The sequence below is a fragment of the Nannobrachium achirus genome, assembly GCF_963921795.1.
Source record: "Nannobrachium achirus genome assembly, chromosome: 8".
Taxonomy (NCBI): domain Eukaryota; kingdom Metazoa; phylum Chordata; class Actinopteri; order Myctophiformes; family Myctophidae; genus Nannobrachium; species Nannobrachium achirus.
Window position 1 is genome coordinate 28,389,331 of NC_137817.1, and position 24,917 is coordinate 28,414,247.

Below are 24,917 nucleotides of genomic sequence, written 5' to 3' on the forward strand. Positions count from 1 at the left end.
TTCACGTGGCTACGCTTTTATTAACGAAAGGTAAAATTGCAGATATGAACAAAGTTGAGTAGATATTCTCACAGGTTTCTGGCATCATCATAACGTACATGTTTTTTGTTGTTTTGTTAGGCTTGGTACTGTACACGTCGTGATTTACAACAGCAAACTGAGTGAGTGGAATCACATATTTTCCCTGAGTGTAAATGCAAATGTTGGACTGGTACTGCCAGCTGTTCTTATGGGGCGGGATGTTGTCTACTGTACATAACATCTAGCTCTGCATCTGAGCAGGGCCAGCACAGTGTGTTTGATGGATGGTGTTATCACCATATTCTGACCAGGCCATTCATTTCATTTAGCTGGACAACAGCACACTTAAAATATGATGTACGCTGACAAACATGTTAAGCCACAGCTGGGAAAAGCTGCTCTTCTTTCTCTCGCTCGCGCGCACACACACACACACACACACACACACACACACACACACACACACACACACACACACACACACACACACACACACACACACACACACACACACACACACACACACACACACACACACACACACACACACACACACACACACACACACACACACACACACACACACACACGGTGTGACACTGCAGGTTCAGATTCTAAGGGGTATACTGTATATACTGTACATCTGGCAAAGGTGTACCCTCAAGCCATACTGTAATGCCAGGCTATCATAGTCACTTATAAGAGGGGTTGACAAGACAAATGCAACATTTGATACATGATATTAACCTTAATAGAAAAATACACAATAGATTCTCTTTCAGCCAACACCACAGATGGACATTTTATATAAACAATATAGACAATCTGACATTGCTCAGATCAAGGTCATTTCTAATGAGATATAATTAATGGTCCTCTTCTATTTACACAAAGTGCTTTGGGCTTCTGAGAAAGTTTAAGAGATTCATTTCATTTCCAATTCAACATAAACTACATTCAGTTGTTTAACAATGTCATATACATACATAAAGTCATGCATGCTTTTATACATTATATGTGGGGGTGTTTATTCTTTTTTTTTATATATATAATCTTCATTAGCCGATATGTTCATATAAAAACAACCCATTTCATGTTATTGGCCTCTCTTCACTATATCATGAATTAACATATTCATAACCTCACATAAGTCATATTTTGTCTATCACGTGGAAACCTCATATGTCCAAAACTGTTACTTTTCAAATTAAAATATAGCAAAAGTAGCAGATCGACAAGCTCAAAATGCGTTTCTAGCTTGTAGATCTGCTTCTTTTGTGTGACCCTGTAGATTAGAATGATCAAGTAGGGCATTAATTTACAAAAAAAAAGTTAAAACATTGAGAGGTTTCTGCCCGACAGCAACGATATCTGACACACATGGCCTCTGTGAGTCTGTATGAGCCTTAAGAGTCCTTATGAGCCTTAAAAGTCCTTATGAGTGCTTATGAGCTTATGAGTAGGAGGCTGGTGGGAAACAGTCTCTTTATACCCTTCCACCTCCTAAACAGTCAAATCCTCAGTGTTCATTTAACTCTGAGCGTAAGAAATGGTCCAGAAGGATACATTAGCACTAAGGAGTGTACTGTGCACAGTGGCACTGTACAGTAGTACTACATTTGCACACCCCCTCCAACTTGAACAGCTCTGAGAAGCGTGACATGTCACTCCAAGCAGACTTTTTTGGCAGCAGACGTTTCCAGAAACTTCCCGAAGTGTGAATGATATGAATCCCTTCTGGATATAGAAGACTGACCATTAAAAGCAGCTGGTCCATCCATTGTTCTTATGAACACAGCTTTTTCACATGAAGTCACAGATGGCGGAACATTGAATCCAACCTGGGTATAGCAGACTGACCATTAAAAAAAGCAGGTCCATCCATTCTTCTGCTCAACACAGCTTTTTGCTTGAATTCACAACTGATGGACGGCAACGGATGACTGCCATGTGGAAAGCAAACAGACAGTACTATAAACTCTTACTGCCCAAATGGTCATCAGTGATGGTTTCAGCGTGCTATAGCGACAAGGTAGGTGCTAGTCAACACAGACAGCAGGTCACTGGCACTAATAAATGATGACAAGCTCATTCGATCCGTTTTTTAAAGCTTGAACGTGGGTCATACGGGCAGAGCTACTGTAGAAGTCACCAACTGAGAGAGCTCTTATTGGCTTGTGTGGTTCAAGAGAAAGTCCACTGCTGTATGATTTAAGATAAAGTCCGCTGGTGAATGATTTAAGACAACTTTGTTGGGATCACACGTTGGTCTCTACACCCTGGAGTCGGTCCATCCTCTGCATGTTGCGCTGGATGGTGGCCTGGCACGTGATTGGCTGGGCACATTCCGACAGGAACCATCCTCTCTCCCCGTCGCGTAGTCTCTCACCCTCGTACCAGCCTGAGAGAGAGGAGAGCTCTTATTAAAACAGTGAAAAGAGCTGTGTGTGTGTGTGTGTGTGTGTGTGTGTGTGTGTGTGTGTGTGTGTGTGTGTGTGTGTGTGTCTGTTTTAGCTCCCCGGAGCAATAGATGATTTATGTCTTTTTTGATCATTTATGCCGTCTATTCTCCCATTACCCTTTCAACATGAAAGACAGTTGGCATGGACACATACCGATACTGTGACCTTTGGCTTCAGAGAGTATGTCTGTCTCTGTGTGTGTGTGGTGTGTGTGTGTGTGTGTGTGTGTGTGTGTGTGTGTGTGTGTGTGTGTGTGTGTGTGTGTGTGTGTGTGTGTGTGTGTGTGTGTGTGTGTGTGTGCAGTGCACCAGTGTTGTCAGTGTAGTCTTTTGAATAACATTCAATTTAGTTTTAGTCATATTTTAGTCATCTGAAATGTTTTAGTTTTAGTCTGGTTTTAGTTGACTAAATACCATACGATTTTAGTCAACTAAATCTACAGTTTATTTAGTCGACAAAAATGAAAATAATAGCAGATCTACAAGTTCACGTGTCACGCTGTGTTCTACAATATTTCTATTTTTGGAGAGTGACACCTGCACAACCAAGCATAAAATGACTTGTCTTTTAGTTCTTCTGGATCTCTTCTCCACTAGTCCCTCCCTAACAACGTCTTTATTTGTTGTTGAAATTATCAGTATTTTTTGTTTTAGTCATCACAGCTTAGTTTTTATTTCGTTTTCGAAAGGTTTTGGCATAGTGACATTTGAAATGTAACTGAAAAACTGATGTTTTTGTAACTGAGTAAGCCACTAGTATAAAATTAAGGGAACACTTTTTTTAAGGCATCATTAGAAAAACAAAAACAAAACAAAACTGAGATATAAGTCATTTGGAACTAACGGCCATATATTACGTTGGGGAATGTTGTTTTTACCCATAAAGTTACCCGTGAAGCAGCCACCATTATAATGGTGGAAGTTGAAGGAGATCTGTGACTGCTGTGGGTGTCTTATGTCTTATCACAGAATAATAAGTGTGTTTTGCAATAAAATTATGATAATCATAGTGGTTTCTATAGGCAACCAGACTAGTCCTAAAGTGTTCAGGAAACTTTTATGTCACCTAAACTAAACCCGTTTTCATTTAACCTATTTACGTAAACATTTATGTCACCTAAAGTAAACCCGTTTTCATTTAACTTTTCTGTAATCCCAAAAGTCCATTGAGTTCAGTGGACGTTTCTGCAACCTTTTCTGTAACCCCAAAAGTCCATTGAGTTCAAAAGTTTGGAAAACAGCGCATTATACAGTAAGTCTTAAACAGACAGAGAGAGAGAGAGATGTTTTTGAAAGGGGTGAGTGGCGTTCAAGAATGGGAACAAAGAATGTGGATGAACAAGGCAAAGTTTTGTTGACAGCGAGCATACCATCCTCTACTGTCTCTGACACCAGAACCACGTCTGCCACCTGTAGGGACAACTCATCAGGCTGCTTGGCTGTGTACGTCCTGGTCACCTCCACCTGCATGGCATCTAAGACACACAAGAAGGACATCACTTTGAAAGAGACACACAGAGCTTATTTGGATGAAATGTAAACCTTATTACATTTTGTTATTCAAAATAGATAGATCAAGGGCACTTTGGGTAAGCCACCACACGGTGGTGCTGTAGGCTACAATTACTGAAAGTTAGAATGATTTGTGAGGTGTGTGTGTGTGTGTGTGTGTGTGTGTGTGTGTGTGTGTGTGTGTGTGTGTGTGTGTGTGTGTGTGTGTGTGTGTGTGTGTGTGTGTGTGTGTGTGTGTGTGTGTGTGTGCGCGAGCTCTCACTAGTTCTGTCCTGGTTCTTCTTGTCGTTGTTGCTTTGACCCAGGGCGCTGATCCATCGAGCACGCTCATTCCTGCACACACAGATATTGAACACACTTGGTTACACCTTTTGAAGTACTGGAACCGTTACAGTATGACGAACAGATGCAGAGAGGCTTTATTGACCTAAAGTGACATCTCTCCCACCAAGTGTCCTCATTAAACATTCTTAATTTATTCGCCTGTCTTTCCCCTCCCCTGTCTTTAATTCTGTTGACTTTGTTTTAGCAGCATTACAAATGCCCAGTCACGACTGTTCTGTGTGAACATGCGCAAACACAAAGGCCATTCAGAACTGAAGAAGAGCAGTCTGGCAACAAGACCTACGTCACAAGTAAAAACTCACCCTGGCTCACACACACCCATGCAGTGGTGGAAGAAGTATTCAGATTTTCTTCTTAAATAAAAGCAGTAATACCACAAGGTATAAGTATACTTACAGTACCCAAAGTAAAATGACTCGAAAACGGGTTAGATTTGAATCGCCTAACTAAGTATCAACTGTTTAATGTATGTTTTGTCAAATAAATACATCTACAAAGTAACTTGTAACTGCAGTTTTCAAATAATTGCAGTGGAGTAAAATATTTGCCTCTGAGATGTAGTGGAGTAGAAGTAAAAGTACTGGAAAGTGGGAAAAACTCAAGTAAAGGTAAAGCACAGCACTTGAGTAAATGTACTTAGGTTACTTTCCACCAGGGCACACAGGAACACAAGCACAGTGAAACTGTGTACTGAGCACAGGTGGATTGAGGCTGTCCACCAGGGGCGACACAAGGGGGGGAAAAGTGGGACTGAGTTACTAGGGCCCAAGGTGGAGGGGCCTTAATTATTTTTTTCACGACCGAAAGCCGCGCTGCGAAGTCGTGAAAATGTGTGCAAATCTTTGAATATATGTATTTTTTAAGCGAACATTTGTAACTCAAACTTTGCTTCTGGGGGGTCCCTGGAACTAAATATTTTGAGATAGGGGTCCGTGGCCAAATACATATCATTTTGGGGGTCCTTCACATGAAAACGTTTGAGCACCACTGACATAGAAACATAGTTTTTTTTTTTAAACCTTAGAAGGGTTTAGAAAACACAATAGAATCGGGTCAAAAATATTCAAAGACAAATTTCCAAGATTTTTCAAAAATAGCAGATCTACAAGCTCGCAGCGCGGCACTCGGTGCCGCGCTGTGAGCTTGTAGGTCTGCTATTTTTCAATAGTTAAAGCACAAAATAATGCGTTCCCGGTCTAAATGGGTTAAACCCCCCCCCCCCCCCCCCCCCCCCCCCCATGAAGAACATTCATGGGGGGGCCCACAGTGAATCTTTGTACCCAGGGCCCAGAATTTGGTGTGACACCCCTGCACGGGTGGATTGAGGCCTGGCCTCGCGTCCCTCCTGTCTGTCCACAGTAAACCAAAGAACAGAGGTGTGTTTTGAATCGGAGAACAGAAACAGGAACAAAGGCCAACTCTCACAAGGGACAGAGCTGCTTGTGCTTTTGCTCTCTCTCTGTGTGAGAGAGAGAGAATGGGGTGGAGACACACAGGTCAGATTCCAGGTAACTCTACCTTTCATTTTCACCTAGTCCACTGATCTGACTGAGGGAAGAGGAGATATACATTTTAGACAGAACAATGCAGAAGAGAGAGAAAAAGGGGGTAAAAAGAAGTATACAGTCAGTGTATGGGAAAATATTTATAAATGTATGTCACACAGCTGACACTGTGTTGCATCGATCAGCTTGTGTGACCATCGGTACCCATTTTCAGAGTACTTAAATCCCAGTCTATGGTATAGTACTATGATGTGAGCACTGTGCATGTCTGTCTATATTCGTCACTGTCTGGCCAAAACCTCAATATTTGAGGTTTTTGATTTTTTGGCATAAATCAGGGCTATTGAATTACATCTGAGTGTTGGTTAAAAAATATTGAACCCAATGGAAAGTAGTAAAAAGTGCTTGGGACAAAACCTCCGAACTCCACACTTTCTGCCAAACCAGCTCACTCCACCCGATTGGCCCTCTCTTTTTTTCATAAATATGTGCTATTGAACACCCTTTACGTTTGTGTGTTGGTTAAAATAATATTGAACCAATGAAAAGTAGTAAAAAGCCCTTCGGTCAAAACCTCCTAACTCCACTTCAGCTCATTTAACTGAAAATGAACATTTTGGAGTTAGGAGGTTTCAGCCCGACAGCAGAGATATACTGTATCTATATTGGTACCCAGTGTTGGCCAAGTTATTGTGTGGTAGTTAGCGGCCAGTCTAGGACACCAGGCAACTGTAACTCTCAGCACCATTATACACCTGAACTTTACAATATCATTATTTGGACAGCATAGTAATAAAACTTTGAGTATCGGTATCACACACACTTGATATAGAGGCCACAGTGAATTGTCACAAAATAAGACTATGACCTCTCGTGGAGCTGAGCAATCATTTAGGTTTTACAGCCTTTCCTCCTGTGCAAAGGTCACCTATTATGAGTATTGCTGTGAAGTGATTCCCCAGCCATTTCAGATCATTATTTCTACAAACATGCATGGATTCATTGTGAAGAGTACGAGTTTGCTTACAGTATGTGTTCAAGTATTGAATGGCGCATTTCCTCTCTATGACTACAGGCGAACACTGCTTTTCATCGAAACTGCTTAAACGTGGGAAAGGCAGCAGTTTGCAGATGTCCTTGACAGCCAGACACACATGCAAACACATACAGTACATTGTGTGCATGCATTCAGCATGGACACACACACACACACACACACACACGCACACACGTGTGCGTGGGGGGACTAATGGTTATGTGAGGAATGGGAGACACATACCAACCAAGTGAGTTCAGGTAAAAACCCTCAAGCTGGGTATGCGTGAATGATGATATGTGTGTGTGCACGCGCGCACGTATGGCTGGTATAGTATAGTGTAGAGTGTATATGAGCAGTGTATAAGCGCAAACAGGTGTCTGTCTTCCTCTCCCACAGATGGATATGTGCCTGTACAGGACCTGGCTATTCAGGTATGGAGAGCCTCCTCTTTCTGCCCATTCATCCCTCTGAACACAAGACGTCCATGCATCATAATTCTATTCAAGCTCCATTCTCAAAAGGTTCCTATTTCACCTCTGAGAGCATGTGAGAGGGGAGGCCAGGCTGCAATATGAGGCTCTTTATACACACAGCCATAGAGAGGGTGATGACATTGTCTTTCGGTCTCTCCCTCCACTGCCAACTCCAAATCACTAACAGACTGATGTTTTTCATCAGTTCCTCCCCTCCCCTCCATAGCTCCCCTGTTCCCCCTGTCTTGTTTGTTTACTCTCAACCACGTTCCTCCTTCCTTCCTTTTACACACTTAACCACCACTGCAGCACAATTCCCACTATGAGAGACGAAAACACTCCACTCTGGCTTTACATGCACAGACCATAGTGACTACACAGTAAAATCCGCAGTCCATCTGGCTACATTTGTAACACTCTCTCTCTCTCTAGAGTTACAAATTGATAAATGAACAATGAGGATTTCACTATGTAGCCAAGAGTAGTGTGCAGGTTTTGGTTTAATGGCAACTCATTTCTCAAGGCAGGTCGAAAGAGGGAGTGATTTCCAGACCGTTTCTCCTTTATCACAAATGAAAAGCAGACATAGTCTACTTTTGTTTGTGATAAAGCTGAATGAAATGCCACAACAGTGTGTGCAGGGACGTGCTGGCCATTGGGAAAAGCGGGACAACTCCCGAACGGCTGGTTCATTCCCGGCCGGTCCAGGCCGGCCATTAGGAAAAAAAAATCGGGCAGAAACCTCGTATCTCCAAGTTTCAAATTTGTTAACTTTTTCGCAAAGCAAAGCCCTGCTTCATCATACAAGGCCAGGCCGTTGCACAAAAGTAGTGAAAACAGCAGATCTACAAGCACACAACGCCTCGCGGTGCGAGGCGTTGTGTGCTTGTAGATCGGCTGTTTTCACTATAGTTTAAATCATTTTTAAAATGATAAATACAAAACAAACGGTTTTGGACATACAAGGTTTCCACCCGACAACGATGAAATATAACTCATGTAATTGGCCCACTGGCTTGTCACTTTGTCACAAATCTTTGAGTAGCAGCAGCGCTATAGAGAGAGATCTCTCTCTCTATAGCGCACAATGAGGGCATCTCCAACTCTTTTTTCCCGGGCTGAATCAGAGGCCCAGCACGTCCCTGAGTGTGTGTGTGTCCAGCTGAGGAGGAGGAGGAGAACTTGGCTGTTATGTAAGCAGGGCTGCAGTGTATCTCTCCGACCCACCACAGTTGTTTTGAAGCAGACTTGTGTGGCTGCACTGTTCTCCTAATAAGAGCACTGTGGACTGTCCCAGGTCAACAACAACAGGGTCAGCAGGAAGAAACACACACAGCTTAGTTGTGGGCTCGCCTGGAAGGCGAGCACACGTATGTTATCTTCATTGTGGGCTCGCCTGGAAGGCGAGCACACGTATGTTATCTTCATTATTTATTTATTTCTATACTATACTAGTCAGTATCCTCAAAACTTTGGCGCGCTTCATCTCTTAAACGCTTACACCTTTCAACACCATTCAAATTTTTATGTGTTCAGCTTACTGAGGACACGTGTGCTTGTACTTTTGGTTTTGAAATGTTTTGTAGTATAAATATAAAAAAATAAAAATGTTTAACTTTAAGCACCCAATGCATTTCCAATGGGTTTAGTGAGTGGAGAGAAGGATAATAGACCCATGTTTATGTTAAGGCGCTGTGGCTGCAGTGTTCACACTTCAGATATGCTATCTATATCATTGCGTTCACACAGGTCTGCTCTCTGATTTGATCCAAATGTCTAAGCTGTGTGATGTATAAAACTATAGTTATAGTTAAAACTATAAATAAATGTCCCTCTCCACTCTACTGATTACACAGCTGTGATCAAGAATCAAGTCCGGGCGATGGGATGTAAATCCCATAGCCATATATCCTAGAGCCCGCAGGGACAGTCAGCCATATTAGTGGTTGTTGTTGGTTGTCAGGGAGATATCAAAACCAATGCATTTCCAAGTCAGATCCACAAACACAATAAAAGCCATGCTCCACTCCTCAGTCTGGAGTGGCCACATAGAAGAACGCCTTGGTTATAGACATAGTGGAGGACAGATGTGATCTGGGATTGTTAGCCTACAGTATATGCACTCAATATACTCCACTACAGTTGGAGTCCATTTGACAGTTGCTGGTTCCCAAACACAGAATCAAAAATGTAGATCTAGAACACATAGAATATGTACAGTACAGTAAGGTTCAGTAGAGTACAGTAAAAGTACAGTAAGGTTCAGTAGAGTACAGTAAGGTACAGAAAGGTACAGTACAGAAAGGTACAGTAGAGTACAGTACAGTAAGGTACAGTAAAGTACAATACAGTACAGTAAGGTACAGTAGAGTACAGTACAGTAGAGTACAGTAAAGTACAGTATAGTAAGGTACAGTAGAGTACAGTACAGTAAGGTACAGTACGGCACAGTAGAGTACAGTACAGTATAGTACAGTAAGGTACAGTAGAGTACAGTAAAGTACAGTACAGTAAGGTACAGTACAGTAAGGTACAGTAGAGTACAGTAAAGTACAGTAAGGTACAGTACAGTAGAGTAGAGTAAAGTACAGTACAGTAAGGTACAGTAAGTTACAGTAGAGTACAGTAAAGTACAGTAAGGTACAGCAGAGTACAGTAAAGTACAGTACTGTAAGGTACAGTACAGTACAGTAGTGTACAGTAAAGTACAGTAAAGTACAGTAACGTACAGCACAGTAAGGTACAGCAAGATACAGTAGTGTACAGTAAAGTACAGTACAGTAAAGTACAATACAGTACAGTAAGGTACAGTAGAGTACAGTAAAGTACAGTAGAGTACAGTAAGGTACAGTAGAGTACAGTAAAGTACAGTATAGTAAGGTACAGTAGAGTACAGTACAGTAAGTTACAGTACGGCATAGTAGAGTACAGTACAGTATAGTACAGTAAGGTACAGTAGAGTACAGTTAAGTACAGTACAGTAAGGTACAGTACAGTACAGTAAGGTACAGTAGAGTACAGTAAAGTACAGTACAGTAAGGTACAGTAGAGTACAGTAAAGTACAGTAAGTTACAGTAGAGTACAGTAAAGTACAGTAAGGTAAAGTACAGTAGAGTACAGTAAAGTACAGTAAGTTACAGTACAGTACAGTACAGTACAGTACAGTACAGTAAGGTGCAGTACAGTTATAGTAAGGTACAGTACAATACTGTAGGGTACTGTACCTTACAGTACCTTAAAGTATCCTATTTGTTGGGTTGGAATCGAGCCCACACTGTTTCGAAGGAACAGTATTTCTAGTTATTTATAGCTATATGTGTATCTCCTCAAAACTTTGGCGCGCTTCATCTCTTAAACGCATACACCTTTCAACACCATTCAAATTTTTATGTGTTCAGCTTACTGAGGACACGTGTGCTTGTATTTTTCGTTTTGAAATGTTTTGTAGAATAATTATAAAAAAATAAAAATGTTTAACTTTAAGCACCCAATGCATTCCCAATGAGTGGAGAGAAGGATAATAGACCCATGTTTATGTTAAGGCGCTGTGGCTGCAGTGTTCACACTTCAGATATGCTATCTATATCATTGCGTTCACACAGGTCTGCTCTCTGATTTGATCCAAATGTCTAAGCTGTGTGATGTATAAAACTATAGTTATAGTTAAAACTATAAATAAATGTCCCTCTCCACTCTACTGATTACACAGCTGTGATCAAGAATCAAGTCCGGGCGATGGGATGTAAATCCCATAGCCATATATCCTAGAGCCCGCAGGGACAGTCAGCCATATTAGTGGTTGTTGTTGGTTGTCAGGGAGATATCAAAACCAATGCATTTCCAAGTCAGATCCACAAACACAATAAAAGCCATGCTCCACTCCTCAGTCTGGAGTGGCCACATAGAAGAACGCCTTGGTTATAGACATAGTGGAGGACAGATGTGATCTGGGATTGTTAGCCTACAGTATATGCACTCAATATACTCCACTACAGTTGGAGTCCATTTGACAGTTGCTGGTTCCCAAACACAGAATCAAAAATGTAGATCTAGAACACATAGAATATGTACAGTACAGTAAGGTTCAGTAGAGTACAGTAAAAGTACAGTAAGGTTCAGTAGAGTACAGTAAAGTACAGTAAGGTACAGAAAGGTACAGTACAGAAAGGTACAGTAGAGTACAGTACAGTAAGGTACAGTAAAGTACAATACAGTACAGTAAGGTACAGTAGAGTACAGTAAAGTACAATAAAGTACAGTAAAGTAGAATAAAGTACAGTAAGGTACAGTGGAGTACAGTAAAGTACAGTAGAGTACAGTAAAGTACAGTATAGTAAGGTACAGTAGAGTACAGTACAGTAAGGTACAGTACGGTACAGTAGAGTACAGTATAGTATAGTACAGTAAGGTACAGTACAGTACAGTAAGGTACAGTAGAGTACAGTACAGTAAGGTACAGTAGAGTACAGTAAAGTACAGTAAGTTACAGTACAGTACAGTACAGTACAGTACAGTACAGTACAGTACAGTACAGTAAGGTGCAGTACAGTATAGTAAGGTACAGTACAATACTGTAAGGTACTGTACCTTACAGTACCTTAAAGTATCCTATTTGTTGGGTTGGAATCGAGCCCACACTGTTTCGAAGGAACAGTATTTCTAGTTGGTATTACTATACCTGTGAGGACATCAATTTTATAAATACTTTTTTTTTTGCCCACGTCTGACCCACCCCATCAGGGTACGGCCCATAAGTCCGAAATCTCATTAGTCCTACATCTCATGACATTAGTCCGAATTTAGTTATTCGTTTTAGGGTTAGGTTTAGGCATAGTTTTACTGAGGTTAGGGTTAGGTTTAGCGGGTTTAACCCGTTTAGACTGTGAACATATTTTATGTACTATTCTGTGCATTAACTATTGAAAAATAGCAGATATACAAGCTCACAGCGTGCGAGCTTGTAGATCTGCTATTTTTGAAAAATCTTGAACATTTGTGCAAAAAACCTATGTTTCTATGTCAGTGGTGCTCAAACCTTTCATGTGAAGGACCCCCCCCCCCCAGAAGTTACAAATGTTTGCTTAAAAAATACACATTATTTTCACGACTTTTCAAAAATAGCAGATCTACAAGCTTGCAGTGCGGCAGGGTTAGGGTTACCCGCGCTGTGAGCTTTTATATCTGCTATTTTTCAATAGCTTAAGTATACAATAATTAAGGCCCCTCCACCTTGGGCCATAGTAACTCAGTCCCACTCCCCCCCCTTGTGTGCTGGTGTACGACACCAGCACACAACTAAGTACAAATCAGGCATAACACCAACCCAAAACCCCTAAACCTAGCCTTTAAATGCCTCATATAATACATTACTAACTAGAATATCTTCAGACTGGCCTTTGTTTAGTCCTCCATGTGTGTTCTTAAGTCCTGCTGTTTTGGTTATTTGAAGACTTATCCTCTTTGTTACACTGCTCACGCTCACTCACTCACTCACACACACACACACACACACACACACACACACACACACACACACACACACACACACACACACACACACACACACACACACACACACACACACACACACACACACACACACACACACACACACACACACACACACACACACACACACACACACACACACACACACACACACACACACACACACACACACACACACACGCGCGCACATACACAGACGCACATGAACATACCCCAAAATAGAGGACACACACCACAGGAAAGGAACCCGGATACATAGACAGACCAAAGAACAAAACAAAACAATGTTAAACAGGCTGTCTGGGCCACAGAACAGAGGCATCCTTGTGCCAGTCCCATTCCAGCTGTCTGTTTGTCTGGCTTATTATGTCACTGTTGCTGTCCATGCCAAACGAGTGGTCCGCTGCAGTTTAACTTCCCTGACAGCAACACGCAGCCTGCCGCCGCCTATACACAGGGGCGTCGCACCAAACTCTGGGCCCTGGGTACAAGGATTCACTGCGGGCCCCCCATGATATGTTCTTCATAGGGGGAGGGGGCGTTTAACCTGGGAACGCATTATTACGCATTATGTTGTGCTTTTATTTTTGAAAAATGGTGATAATTTTTGGAAAAACCTATGTTTCTGTGTCAGTGGTGCTCAAACCTTTTCATTGAAGGACCCCCAAAATGATATGTATTTGGCAGCGGACCCCCCCCCCCCCCCATCTCAAAATATTTAGTTCCAGGGACCCCCCAGAAGCAAGATTTGAGTTACAAATGTTCACTTAAAAAAATACATCTATTCAAAGATTTGCACACATTTTCACGACTTTTCAAAAATAGCACATCTACAAGCTTGCAGCGCGGCTCTCGGTGCCGTGCTGTGAGCTTGTATATCAGCTATTTTTCAATAGCTAAAGTATAAAATAATTCCAGGCCCCTCCACCTTGGGCCCTAGTAACTCAGTCCTACTTTTCCACCCCTTGTGACGGCCCTGCCTATACAGCCTGGACCCTCGGCCCGAGGTAGGTACAGACAAGTACAATACAACAGGGGTCGAGCTGAAGGCAGCCAACCACTAATAAATACTGTACGGGGGAAACCACAAAGTCAATAAAGTTCAGCTCTGCGAAAGAACAGCGGAGGCCCGCCTCCTGTCAGAATGTGAGGAATTTCACGTTTGAGCCGCAAATGCTGCACAGTCTTTTCAACAGCGCTCCTTTTCCCGTCCGTGGCAATATTTGGGACTGGTCTCTTAGTACCCATCCAACAATACGAATGATTTGAACATGACATCGCTGTTTTGAGTTCGTTATTATAAGCAAAACAGTTAAAAAAAATGCCAGACTCGAATCTGCAACTTTTTTCAAATTGATTCGAATTTGATTTAGCACTTTTTGACAAAGTATGGTACAGTACAGGGCATCAGGGTAATCAGGGTTGTAGGACAAAATTGGAAACAGTGTCGGACCCAAGGATCTGGCAATGGCTCTACTTTAAACATCCTCTCTCTGTCTGGTTCGCGTCATTAGCGCTGATGGATGAAAGGGGTGGACATTGGATAATGTAATGCCACTTCCACCTGTCATGTTAGGTTAGACCAGTCATCTGGGAATGAATGGCTGGAGGAGGAGGGAAGTTATGCCACGGCTATTGAGAAGACAATACGTACACAGACAGAGCACGGCGTAACAGAGGAGACAAGATGGGGCACGACGGGACAGTGATAAAAGGGGAAGCGGAGGGAGGGAGAAAGTGGGGACAGTCGTGGGAACGAGCCCGCTCGACAATGGCCCGGTGCTAGGCGACCACTGTAACAATGCCTAGCAACCGCTATATGACAATGGACGGTCGCCAGGGAGTCCTTTTGTCAACTCATTCAGTCAGCAATACAGTGAGATGCTTAGCGCCATTAAACACACAAACACACAGAAACTACTCATCGTCAAATCTTAGCCAGGGGCCCCAAACCCACGCTTTTTAAGGGGCTCAAGGGGCTTTCCAGGACAACAAATACACTTGTACTGTAGGGACGGTTTGAAAGAGACCCCCCGCCCCACATCCTCATCCAGTATCTGTGGCTCAGTGGGAAGCCTGTATGAGTCAGGGTTCTGTCACACATAACATAATTACCTCACTTGTTTCCCCCAGTTTTCCCCTCTGCAACAATCTGTCTGACTCACATTAGAAGCCCCGATTACCAAATCAATATACGGCCCTCATTCTTTCTTTCTTTCTTTCTGCAGAAAACTTCCTCCCAGAGATAGATGCCACATCATACACAGGATATAATTAAGCTACGTATAATAAAAGATATAATTAAGATCTCGTGGCGACTTCAGAACCGACAGAAAGTTGAGACACGTTCAACATTGTTGTGGTCTGTGAGGGTAGGGTTACTGTACTGCGTAGCCGACAGCCATTGCCCTTTAGTAATGAGCACACATAGGGAGGTTCTCTCCATCCTCAGAGGAATGAGGAGGAACAGGCTCTGCGTGTCAAAACGCTTCATAACAAAGCCGCCTTGAACCACAGCAAATACACAGTAAAATAATCAGTGTTCATTTAACTCTGTGTAAAAAAGAACACATAATTGTATAGTTAACCACCTTACGCTATATACTTTATTGTACAGAGTCCCCCAGGAGTATACTAGGCTCCCTTCTTTTTTCCCCTCTACACCAAACCCCTTTGCCAAAAATAGACAATCTACAAGTTCACAGCGATCTTGTAGATCTGCTCACTGCCGTTTGCCCCAGAGGGACGCTGCTATGCTCCATTTAGTTAAAGGACAACATTGTTTTTTTTACAACAAGGGTTCATTTACTTCTTTCTATCATTTTAGTGTCAAGTGATTTTAACTATTTTGATTTGCATGCATGCCTCCAGTTTGGGGGCATGCATGCAAGAGGCTAATTATATATAGGCTAAAGATATATTCAGACACGTGTAAGCATGCTAAAACAATAGAAAGCAGTAAATGAAAACATTTGAACACTCATCTTTTCTTTTCTCTAAGTACAATATAAAATATGAACCCTATATGAAACCAACGTTGTCCTTTAAATGAACGCTGAGGATTCTACTGTGTAGTTACAGCACAAAGCTGTGCGTGCACATGTATGTGTGTGTGAATGCACAGTACAGTATACTGTACAATGGCTGTTAGTTTATAAACAATAGATAGAACAAACACACCCTGCGTTGAGTCTAATAAAAGAACGGATCTGTTTGTTTCTGTGGGTTACATAATCTGTGGATGATTGTTGTTGTATAGACAGATAGAGCTGATGGTTTAAGCTTCACCAACACAGCCAAATTATGGCCTGAATGTAAAGGAAGTAAAGCTGATTTAATGTCTAGCTTATGTGCAAGTACACCCTGCTACAAACTTCAGCATATGCCAGCCGACTTTAAACAGATAGTCTCGCTGCCTCAGGGGAGATTCCTGCACTGTGGAGACGCCCAATCAAACAAAACCATTATGGTGACAAACGTCATGCATAACTTACACATGTCTCACTCTCCTATATCATACAGCTCGTACAGATCAATCTTAGAAAATTAGAATATTTTGTAAAAGTAAATATTCTTGAAACATTCATATATTACTTGAAACTTTCATATATTCTAGATAAATTGCAGATTCAGTGAATTATTCCAAATCTTTTTTTTGGTAAAATTTTGAATTTTTATGGCATACAGGCATACAATATCAAAAGTCCATACTTCAAAATATTACACTATGAACACTCAAAACAAGGATTTATATTAGAGAAATGTCAGTGGGAAGTTCCCGAAGTCAGTTATGATTTGGGGTACTATGACATCTGCAATACTTTTTGACAAACTATTCAAATTTTCTGAGATTGATCTGTATACGGACAGATTATTTCAACCTCATTATTGATATGGTTTAAAGCAGTGGTCCCCAAACCTTTTAGCTCAAGACCCAAAAGAGAAATGATCTTTACCCGGAACCCATGGGTCCCAGTGGTTCCCAAACACAACACCCAGTGTTAGACATGTTGTTGGTGTCATATTTTAAAGTGAACAAAAAGATCACTTTGATCTGTATTTGAACTTAAACCTGAAAAAGATACACAAACAAAACAACAACACTGGCAAGTCTGAGAGAAAAATGAAACAAAACACTCACATCAGTTCCACCCCCAGGATCATCAGCACTTCCCCACCAGAGTGGTTGCTGCGGAAACGCAGGCGGAAGAGGTGGTTGGTGCCAGGCTGCCGTGAGGTCAGCATGCTGGCAGTAGTTCTGATTGGTGACAGGCAGAGATCCTCCGGCTGGCTAGGACCCACCCAGATCTGGTCCCTCAAGGCGTAGTCTATCACCGTGTAGCTGTCTTCACTGGGAAAGAGAGGAGGGAGGTCAGAAAAGATTAAATCCAGTGTATTCCAGCTATCATCATGGTCAAACAACAACTACTAGTCTCACTACAACCAGTAAGACTCCCTAATCGGGAGATAAGTGACCGTCAGGTCGACAACCTCATGGTGGCGCTAGAAGAGGGGCATGTGAGAAATCAGGAGCGGAGGTTGTGGTTTGCCAGCCAAGGAGTGTGTGTGCAAAGTTTGGCATGGACAAGGGCAACGGTGCAGGAGATAAGAGTAGGGCCAAAAGTGTGGCGTGACAGACAGACAGACAGACTGACTGACTGACTGACAGACAGCCGGTGGAGGTTTTGATAGTAACTTGCGACCTGACGGTCACAAAAACATAATGAATGAATATTTGAACTTGTAAGACGTGCAGATTTGGTCTCCAAATAGCCACATGACTTGTCCACTATGGCTGATACCTTAATGCTTGACTACATTTCCCATAAGCACCATTTTAACATGATACTCCACCCAAAAGTTATTCCCGTTAGCTGGAGACATCTGGAATGCATAATAAAAACTCCCATGAGACCTCTAATTCTTTGCTGTACTGAGAAAGAGAGAGAAAGTATTCATTCCATGTGGCCCCCTTCATGATAGCTGAAACCATACCTGTGTTATGTCATACAGGAGTCCAGAACAGCACTTAGGCAAAGAGACTGCTGGACTCAGGAACTAGCTTCCTGTCAGCCAGCATATGGCATGCTCTCCGACTACACACGCAAACAGCAATCCCAAGGCTATTCTTTCATTTTTGTTTTCAATTCAGTTTAGTTTCAGTGTGATTCATTGGTGGCTTTGATAGTTTTAGTTGAGCTTTCTATTTTGGTTTTTATTATTTTGTTTTTCACATTGAACACAATTGTCTCACAGTCTTGTAGACATCCCGGGCTCAATTAACACAGGCACCAATGCATCCCCCTGCTTTCCATGTTGACGAATTTGTTTATGAATTATATCCGTTTTATTTTCCCCCCCAAAGTCTAGTCTTTTATTTCTATTTCAGTTAACTAAAAGCTTTAGTTTGTAGTTTACTTTGATTTAACCCTAGTAATAACCTCTTTGATATTGCTATTTTGGGTGATTTTCTGGTTTCATTTTGATAATACAGTGATTGGAAACAGGGAGAGAGACAGGGAGTGAAACACAGCAAAGGTCGTCAGGCTCGGGAATCGAACCTACCGGTATGTGGTATGCGCCTTAACCGCTAGGCCCCAAGCCCACTGTCCTTAACCAATCAAATGCCACAGAACAGGAGAGGGCTAGAGGAACAATATATAGAATGTGATAAATTACACACCAGTTGGGGGAGTGGAGGTGAAAAGGTGAATGGACTGGAAGAGGGAGAATACAGAGCAAAGAGATAGAGTTACTGGACTCAAAGCCTGACAATGTAACAGGTCAATCAGGAAAAGGAGATTCAAAGGTGTCCACTCTGACCAAGCAAACATATAAGCTCATAAAAGCCCATGATATCGTCCCCAGCTTTAGTCAACCGGTCTCTGATCTGCTTTCTCAAAAATAAAGATGGACCCAGAAGGTTTTATTTGTCAGTCAATCAGAGGTACAAGTGATGTTTGTGTGTTATGTCCGAATAAGACTGTACATTTGTTTAACAAAATCAGCATAATAATATACAAAAGATAATACAGTGTTTCAAATAAACAAGAGAATATAAAAACTGTTTACTGTTACACGATTCTCTCACTTGGGGACACATCCCGTCCCCAATCCTAGAGATTATTAGTTTTGGATGAGCAGAGAACCAATTGAAATGAAGAATGAAACATAACAAATAAACAATACTTCCTGCAACGGAGGCTTAGACCACAGACATGACATTTCAAACTTCCAAGTTTGTCTCCTTTTATGCCACAAAAAACAGCTGGGGCTCATGGCTTCTCTGAATGAGTGTCAGATTAGTTTTGGGGGACTAGGCATTTCAGGCCCCTACAGACCCTGGCAAACCCTCCAGTCAAAATGTCTGGAATGCCATTTACATTACACTGTGGAATGGGACGGGTGGAGATTCTACATGTGGGATATATATGTGTGTGTGTGTGTGTGTGGGGGGGGGGGGGGGGGGGGGGTCTGGATTACAGCGAAAGGTATGAAAATGAGATGTTTCCCTGAGAATTAGGGAGAATAAACATCGAAAAGAAGACGAATGAGGCACAGGAGGACATCTACGGTGTTCTCTGTAGAACAAACAAACACAAACGTGGTGGGCTGGGAATGAGAACTACACAGCTGTCAGTGATAACACAGGCATCTGTCACACGTCATCATGACCTAAGATAAATATGATCTACTGTACAATCAGTTTTCTCTCTTTCTCTCTCTCTCTCCCCTTTGGAGAAATTATGAAAGAAAGAAAGCATTACGGACAGAATAGATTTTTCGGATGTAAAGTGGAATCACAGAGGTTGATCAAGTCGAAGACACGTACAGTGGCACGCGCACACACACACACACACACACACACACACACACACACACACACACACACACACACACACACACACACACACACACACACACACACACACACACACACACACACACACACACACACACACACACACACACACACACACACACACACACACACACACACACACACACAGATTATTAGTGCACAATATCCCTGTGCAGAATGGGAATGTTGAAATGAGAATGTCAAGATGCCATTCACATAATTGACACACACATTACCAGGACACACATAAAAGATCAATGGGGTTACCGTTTACACATGAGGGGAAGAGAGGTCAAAGACAACACAGAGAGAGAGAGACAGAGAGACAGAGAGAGAGACAAAACGAAGACAGAGACAGACACTGTTACGCAAGTGCTGTGACATTGGTCTAATTTAGAATCAATGGGATAAAACCACGCACAGTTAGCAGAGAGGGAGTTATATAGAGAAAGACAGAGAGAGGTAGGGAGGGAGATGGAAACTGTTCCACACAACCTCAACAATAACAGTGGTTGGATGTGAGGCCCAGTAGTATCAGACAGGCAGGAGGAAAAGGGGGGGGGGGGGGGTGGGCGGGGTAAAGATGAGATAGGGGCCAGCTGGTGTAGTCAGTGTTATATAAGTGTTCCAGAGTGCCAGAGCTCTGCAGCACATTGTACTGCCGCGAGACGCCAACACACTGGAGCCTATTCTCACAGGACACTAACCAAGCTGAACTCGGTGTAGAACAGTGAGCGGTTCTCAAACATCCTCTATGTCAAGGACCCCCAAATGTATGTGCACTTGGCCACGGGCCCACTCCTCCCCTCCCCCATCTGAAAAGACCTTGTGCCAGTGACGCCCCATACAACATTTCTGTTGTTAAAAACGTTTCAAAAGTATTACAAGTGTTGAAAATAGCAGATCTGCCAGACAGTGAAATGAAATGTATAAATATACACAACAGAGAAAAATAAAATTGCAGAATTAGTAGACGCTATTGTAGTCCCTGACCACTGTGGTCACGAAGTCTTCCTAAATCACATCTAAAGCAAAAACAAAACAGGACATGCGGTTTAAAAATCTGAAAGTGTTGAAAGCAGTAGAAGTACTAGTAGTGGTGTAAAGTAAATCTACTTAAGTACTACATTTTTTTAGGTATTTGTACTTGACCAATTTCCAATATTCTATTCTTTTACTTCTACTCCATACATCTCGGATCCAAATATTGTACTTTTACTCGACTACATTTATTTTAAAACGTTATTTACTAGTTACTTTGAAGATTTTATCATGACCAATCAATTGGTTTCCGGGTTGCATCAATGGAACTTATGTCACACACACTAACCACTCTGGTGCGTTGTCTAAATAAACTGTTCAATAAATGAAAAGAGGAGGGTCACAATAAAAGTCAAGTTCTTTGTTTTATTTTTCCATGCCTCAGGAAAGGTGACAGATGCTTCAGCTATCCAGCCTTATTCATGAAGGCTGGCCGCTGGATATCCAAAACATCTGTCACTTTTTCTGAGGCATGGAAAAATGAAACAAAATAATTGATCTTTCTGAACCTCCTTGTTTTTGATTCATCAAACTAAAATTCGAATATTAAAGTTATACAATGTAACTTTTTTTATAAAACAAATCTTAAAATTGTCCTAACTGTTAAATCGCTAAAGTTTTAGAACCTCCACTCCGTTAATTTCAGCTTCTAAAGCCTTCTCTTTATATGTTTTCTATGAGCCGTGAGGGGGGGAGAATTTCACGTCATCTGCATCATGTGTATACGTTGGCCAATCATATCGCAGATCATAAACACATGGTACACTACCGGCCAATCACAGGCGCATCTTGCTAACTTCTCAGGAAGTAGCTTGCCTCAACATAACAACATATACTCGGGTGAAGGAGTCCGTTTCTCCGGAATGCCTTAACGCACAGGAACCAGGGACCCCTCTAAAGATAGATCTCGGCGAGCTGCAGGCGGACGCGGTGGTGAGAGGCCCGGTCCGCGGCGAAAAACGGCCGAAAGACGCGGACGCGACCGCGGTTTGCTATACAGCTCTGACCACTAGTTGAGCAACTTACACAGTATAGCTTTAATGTATACTGAACAATAGCTGACAAAACTGAAACTACCAAATGTAGGCGGTTCAAAATAAATGCCAGACCCATGACACTTTCTGCCTGACAGTGACAATATAAAATAGTTCCAAAACCTCTGACCGAGTGGTTAAAGGTACCTTTCTGCAGTGGAATGAATCAAGAGACACTTTTCCTGCATTGTTCTTGCTTTTTTCTTCAGATATTCATAATCACTTACAGTAGGACACACAGTTCTACAAACTCAGGAATGTGTATATCTATTGTCTGTGCGCTGTGGTTTTGGGCCCTTAGAAAGATTAGAGATTTAAGCTCATTCAGTTGTTCCACTCGTAAGTCGCTCAGCTAAATGCCTAACATGTAAATACAAATGGGACATAGAATCCCACTGAGCTATTATGTTGCTTTTGGCAGCCATGTGAGTTTAGCTGCAAAGTGGCTTTGACCGCTCGGGCTAAAATGCCAAGGGAGAGAACAATTATGCATTCTACGACCTGTGCCTGCCCAACCTGCTCTATAGCCTCATGTACCCCTGGAGTGTTTTGGTTTTGGTTCCTGCAGATGGAGTGCAGTGCAGTAGAGTAGCGTGCCACAGCAGGACTTCCTTTCCTCCACAGAACAAACCAATATTATAACAGCTTCTCCCATTCTTAAGCACACAGCACACACACACACACACACTCTGATTCCGGAGCACTCCCTATCCACAATCCCTCTTACAAACACGCGACTGACTGCTGGAGCCTGCTGTTGCGTGTCAGATTCCCAGAAAAATATCATATGGAATGTTTTTTATGATTCTTAGGAATTCTGAGTAGCGAGTGGCAGGACAATCAGTTCCAGGCACTGTGGGAGATGGAGGGGGAACGTTTTTTTCCCCCCTTGTTCTTAATGGCGAAAATAGACACACATGTGCATACCACTCACACAAATGCATTCACACACAAACGAAAACCAGCATTTCAAGGCAGTACTCTTATGTGCAGGGGTTAAAGCCAAAAAGAAAGAAAAAAAAACATCTCAAGACTGAAATTTATTTTCAGACCATGTCCCAATATGTGATTTTTTAAACATGGTGCGTGCAGCGCACACCAATATTTGGGGAGTTTCCCTGAAGTTCTGAACTGCCTTCACTGAATGTGTGTGTGCCAATCCTTGCTTCATTTTATAGAAGTATCTTCTGAAGTTCTGTTGTATTCTATTGCTCGTCTGGCCAATTGAAATACTCATATCTTGAAATTATAACTGCTTTTTAGTTTGGCGATCACTTGACTAGCGTTTTGTATATATATATTATATATATTATGTATATTTTTTTGTGGATCTGCACTGATATCAGAAATAGCCCCTATAGAATCCTCAAGACTGAAATCAGTCCCCAGGACTGAGAACTTTAACCCCTGTATGTGCCTTACGCTTACTTCTTAACGTTGCCAGAAACTGTGCAAAACGTGGGGGTTTAAACTCCTTCTGTCAGGGCTGACGATGAACAGCTCCACTCAGCCCACACATATGACAGCACCATGTGCAAAGCTCTACTAACATCTATCTATACATTCCAGGAATCTACTGTATGTCTGTCTGACTGTCTATCGCATGAATGGTTCTCCAGCACCGGCCCCTCCATACGGGCAAATCGGGCATGCATTCCAAACAGCTCCCACTGCACTAGTGTAGTTACAGTACATACAAAGAATCAATGAAGACAACCATAGAATCAATAGGCAATGCTGGAGCAGGTTCAGGTACAAAACTAACGGCACATACTGGTGTGTCCCATCAAACATGACATCAGAGCGAAATATTGACATGAGTTTACTGATCTGAGTTCACTCTTTGTGTGCACTGACAGAGAGATTTTGCGTATGATACATGCCTGCCTATAACCTTTGGAGCAACAGAAAGCTCCTGTTGTATGAGTCAAGGGATGTTGTGTTGTGTGTTTTAATTGCGACCGCCAGGTCGCAAGTTACTATGAAAAGCTCCACCGGCTGTGTGTTTGTCTGTCAGTTACGTCACACTTTTGCCCTACTCTTATCTCTGCCACCGTTGGCCCTATAAATGCCAAAATTTGCACACACACTCCTTGGATGGCAAATCACAACCTCCGTCCCTGATTTCTCACATGGCCCTCTTCTAGCGCCAACATCAGGACGGTTTTTGCTAAACACATTTTTGGACACTGCTCCTACAGATTTTGGCCTAAAATCACGCAAAATGTTACGCAGTATCTCTGATGTCATGTCATCAACATGGATCTGTCCCATTTCCCATAATCCCTCCTGATTGGCTACGACTGCCTTCTAAAGTTTGTGTATGTGACGTGATGGTCTCTTATCTCCTGCTTAGGGAGTCTTACTTGTGTATTGTACCTTCGTTTTATTAATGGGTTTTTGATTGTTGTTTGGACCCATGTTTTATACAATTGTGTCAATAAAGTCAACTAAACTAAACTGGAATCAGTCTGAGGCCTTGTAGTGCACCTGTTCAACAGTCACACACCTGTGCTTGAGAGTCAGACTACAGTGTTGACAAGTACTCACATTACCACACAGTTCACCAAAACGTTGCTCTAAGTGAATGTTATTGTCGTGTTACAGAAATCAATTTCACGCCATGTCTGGGAAATGGCGCGTTCTGTGTTTTCTTGTCGGTTCATATGTTTCAAGGGTCTCACTCGTTTCACTGAGTGGACTCGAAGTGGTTTAGTCCGTCTAAACAACCGGTCACACACATGCACTCGTTTCCCAGGACCAGTCCAAACCCAACGGTAAATCTAGACAATATGACACGCCCTGGCCTGTACCCGTCCACTTGGCCGTAAGTAGTTCACACACCTACGCACACACAATAGAAACCAACTCTCACTCTGAACGTGTCAGAACAGGTGAATTATGTGAAAGCCACCAAACCAAGACCATAGTTCTTGCCACAACATAATTGTATGCATACATGTGTGAACAGTGAACACACACACGCACACACACGCACACGCGCACGCACACACACACACGCGCACACACACACACACACACACACACACACACACACACACACACACACACAGAGTTGGCCGTTATCTCTCACTAGGCGAGTAGTGAATCACTG

The 24,917-nt window shown here is 42.3% G+C and overlaps 1 protein-coding gene across 2 annotated transcripts in view; it reads right to left on the bottom strand.

The window, feature by feature from the left end:
• LOC308289562 (rho guanine nucleotide exchange factor 26-like) overlaps nt 1-24,917 on the bottom strand; it is a 45,832-nt gene continuing 20,915 nt past the window's right edge. For both annotated transcript variants that reach the window (XM_080731289.1, XM_080731290.1), the window contains exons 12-15: nt 17,007-17,216; nt 4,257-4,327; nt 3,853-3,957; nt 1-2,422 (exon numbers count right to left, since the gene is read on the bottom strand). In XM_080731289.1, the coding sequence (XP_080587415.1) occupies nt 2,280-2,422; nt 3,853-3,957; nt 4,257-4,327; nt 17,007-17,216 (529 nt within the window). In that variant the 3' untranslated portion in view covers nt 1-2,279. The remainder of the gene's footprint in view (nt 2,423-3,852; nt 3,958-4,256; nt 4,328-17,006; nt 17,217-24,917) is intronic.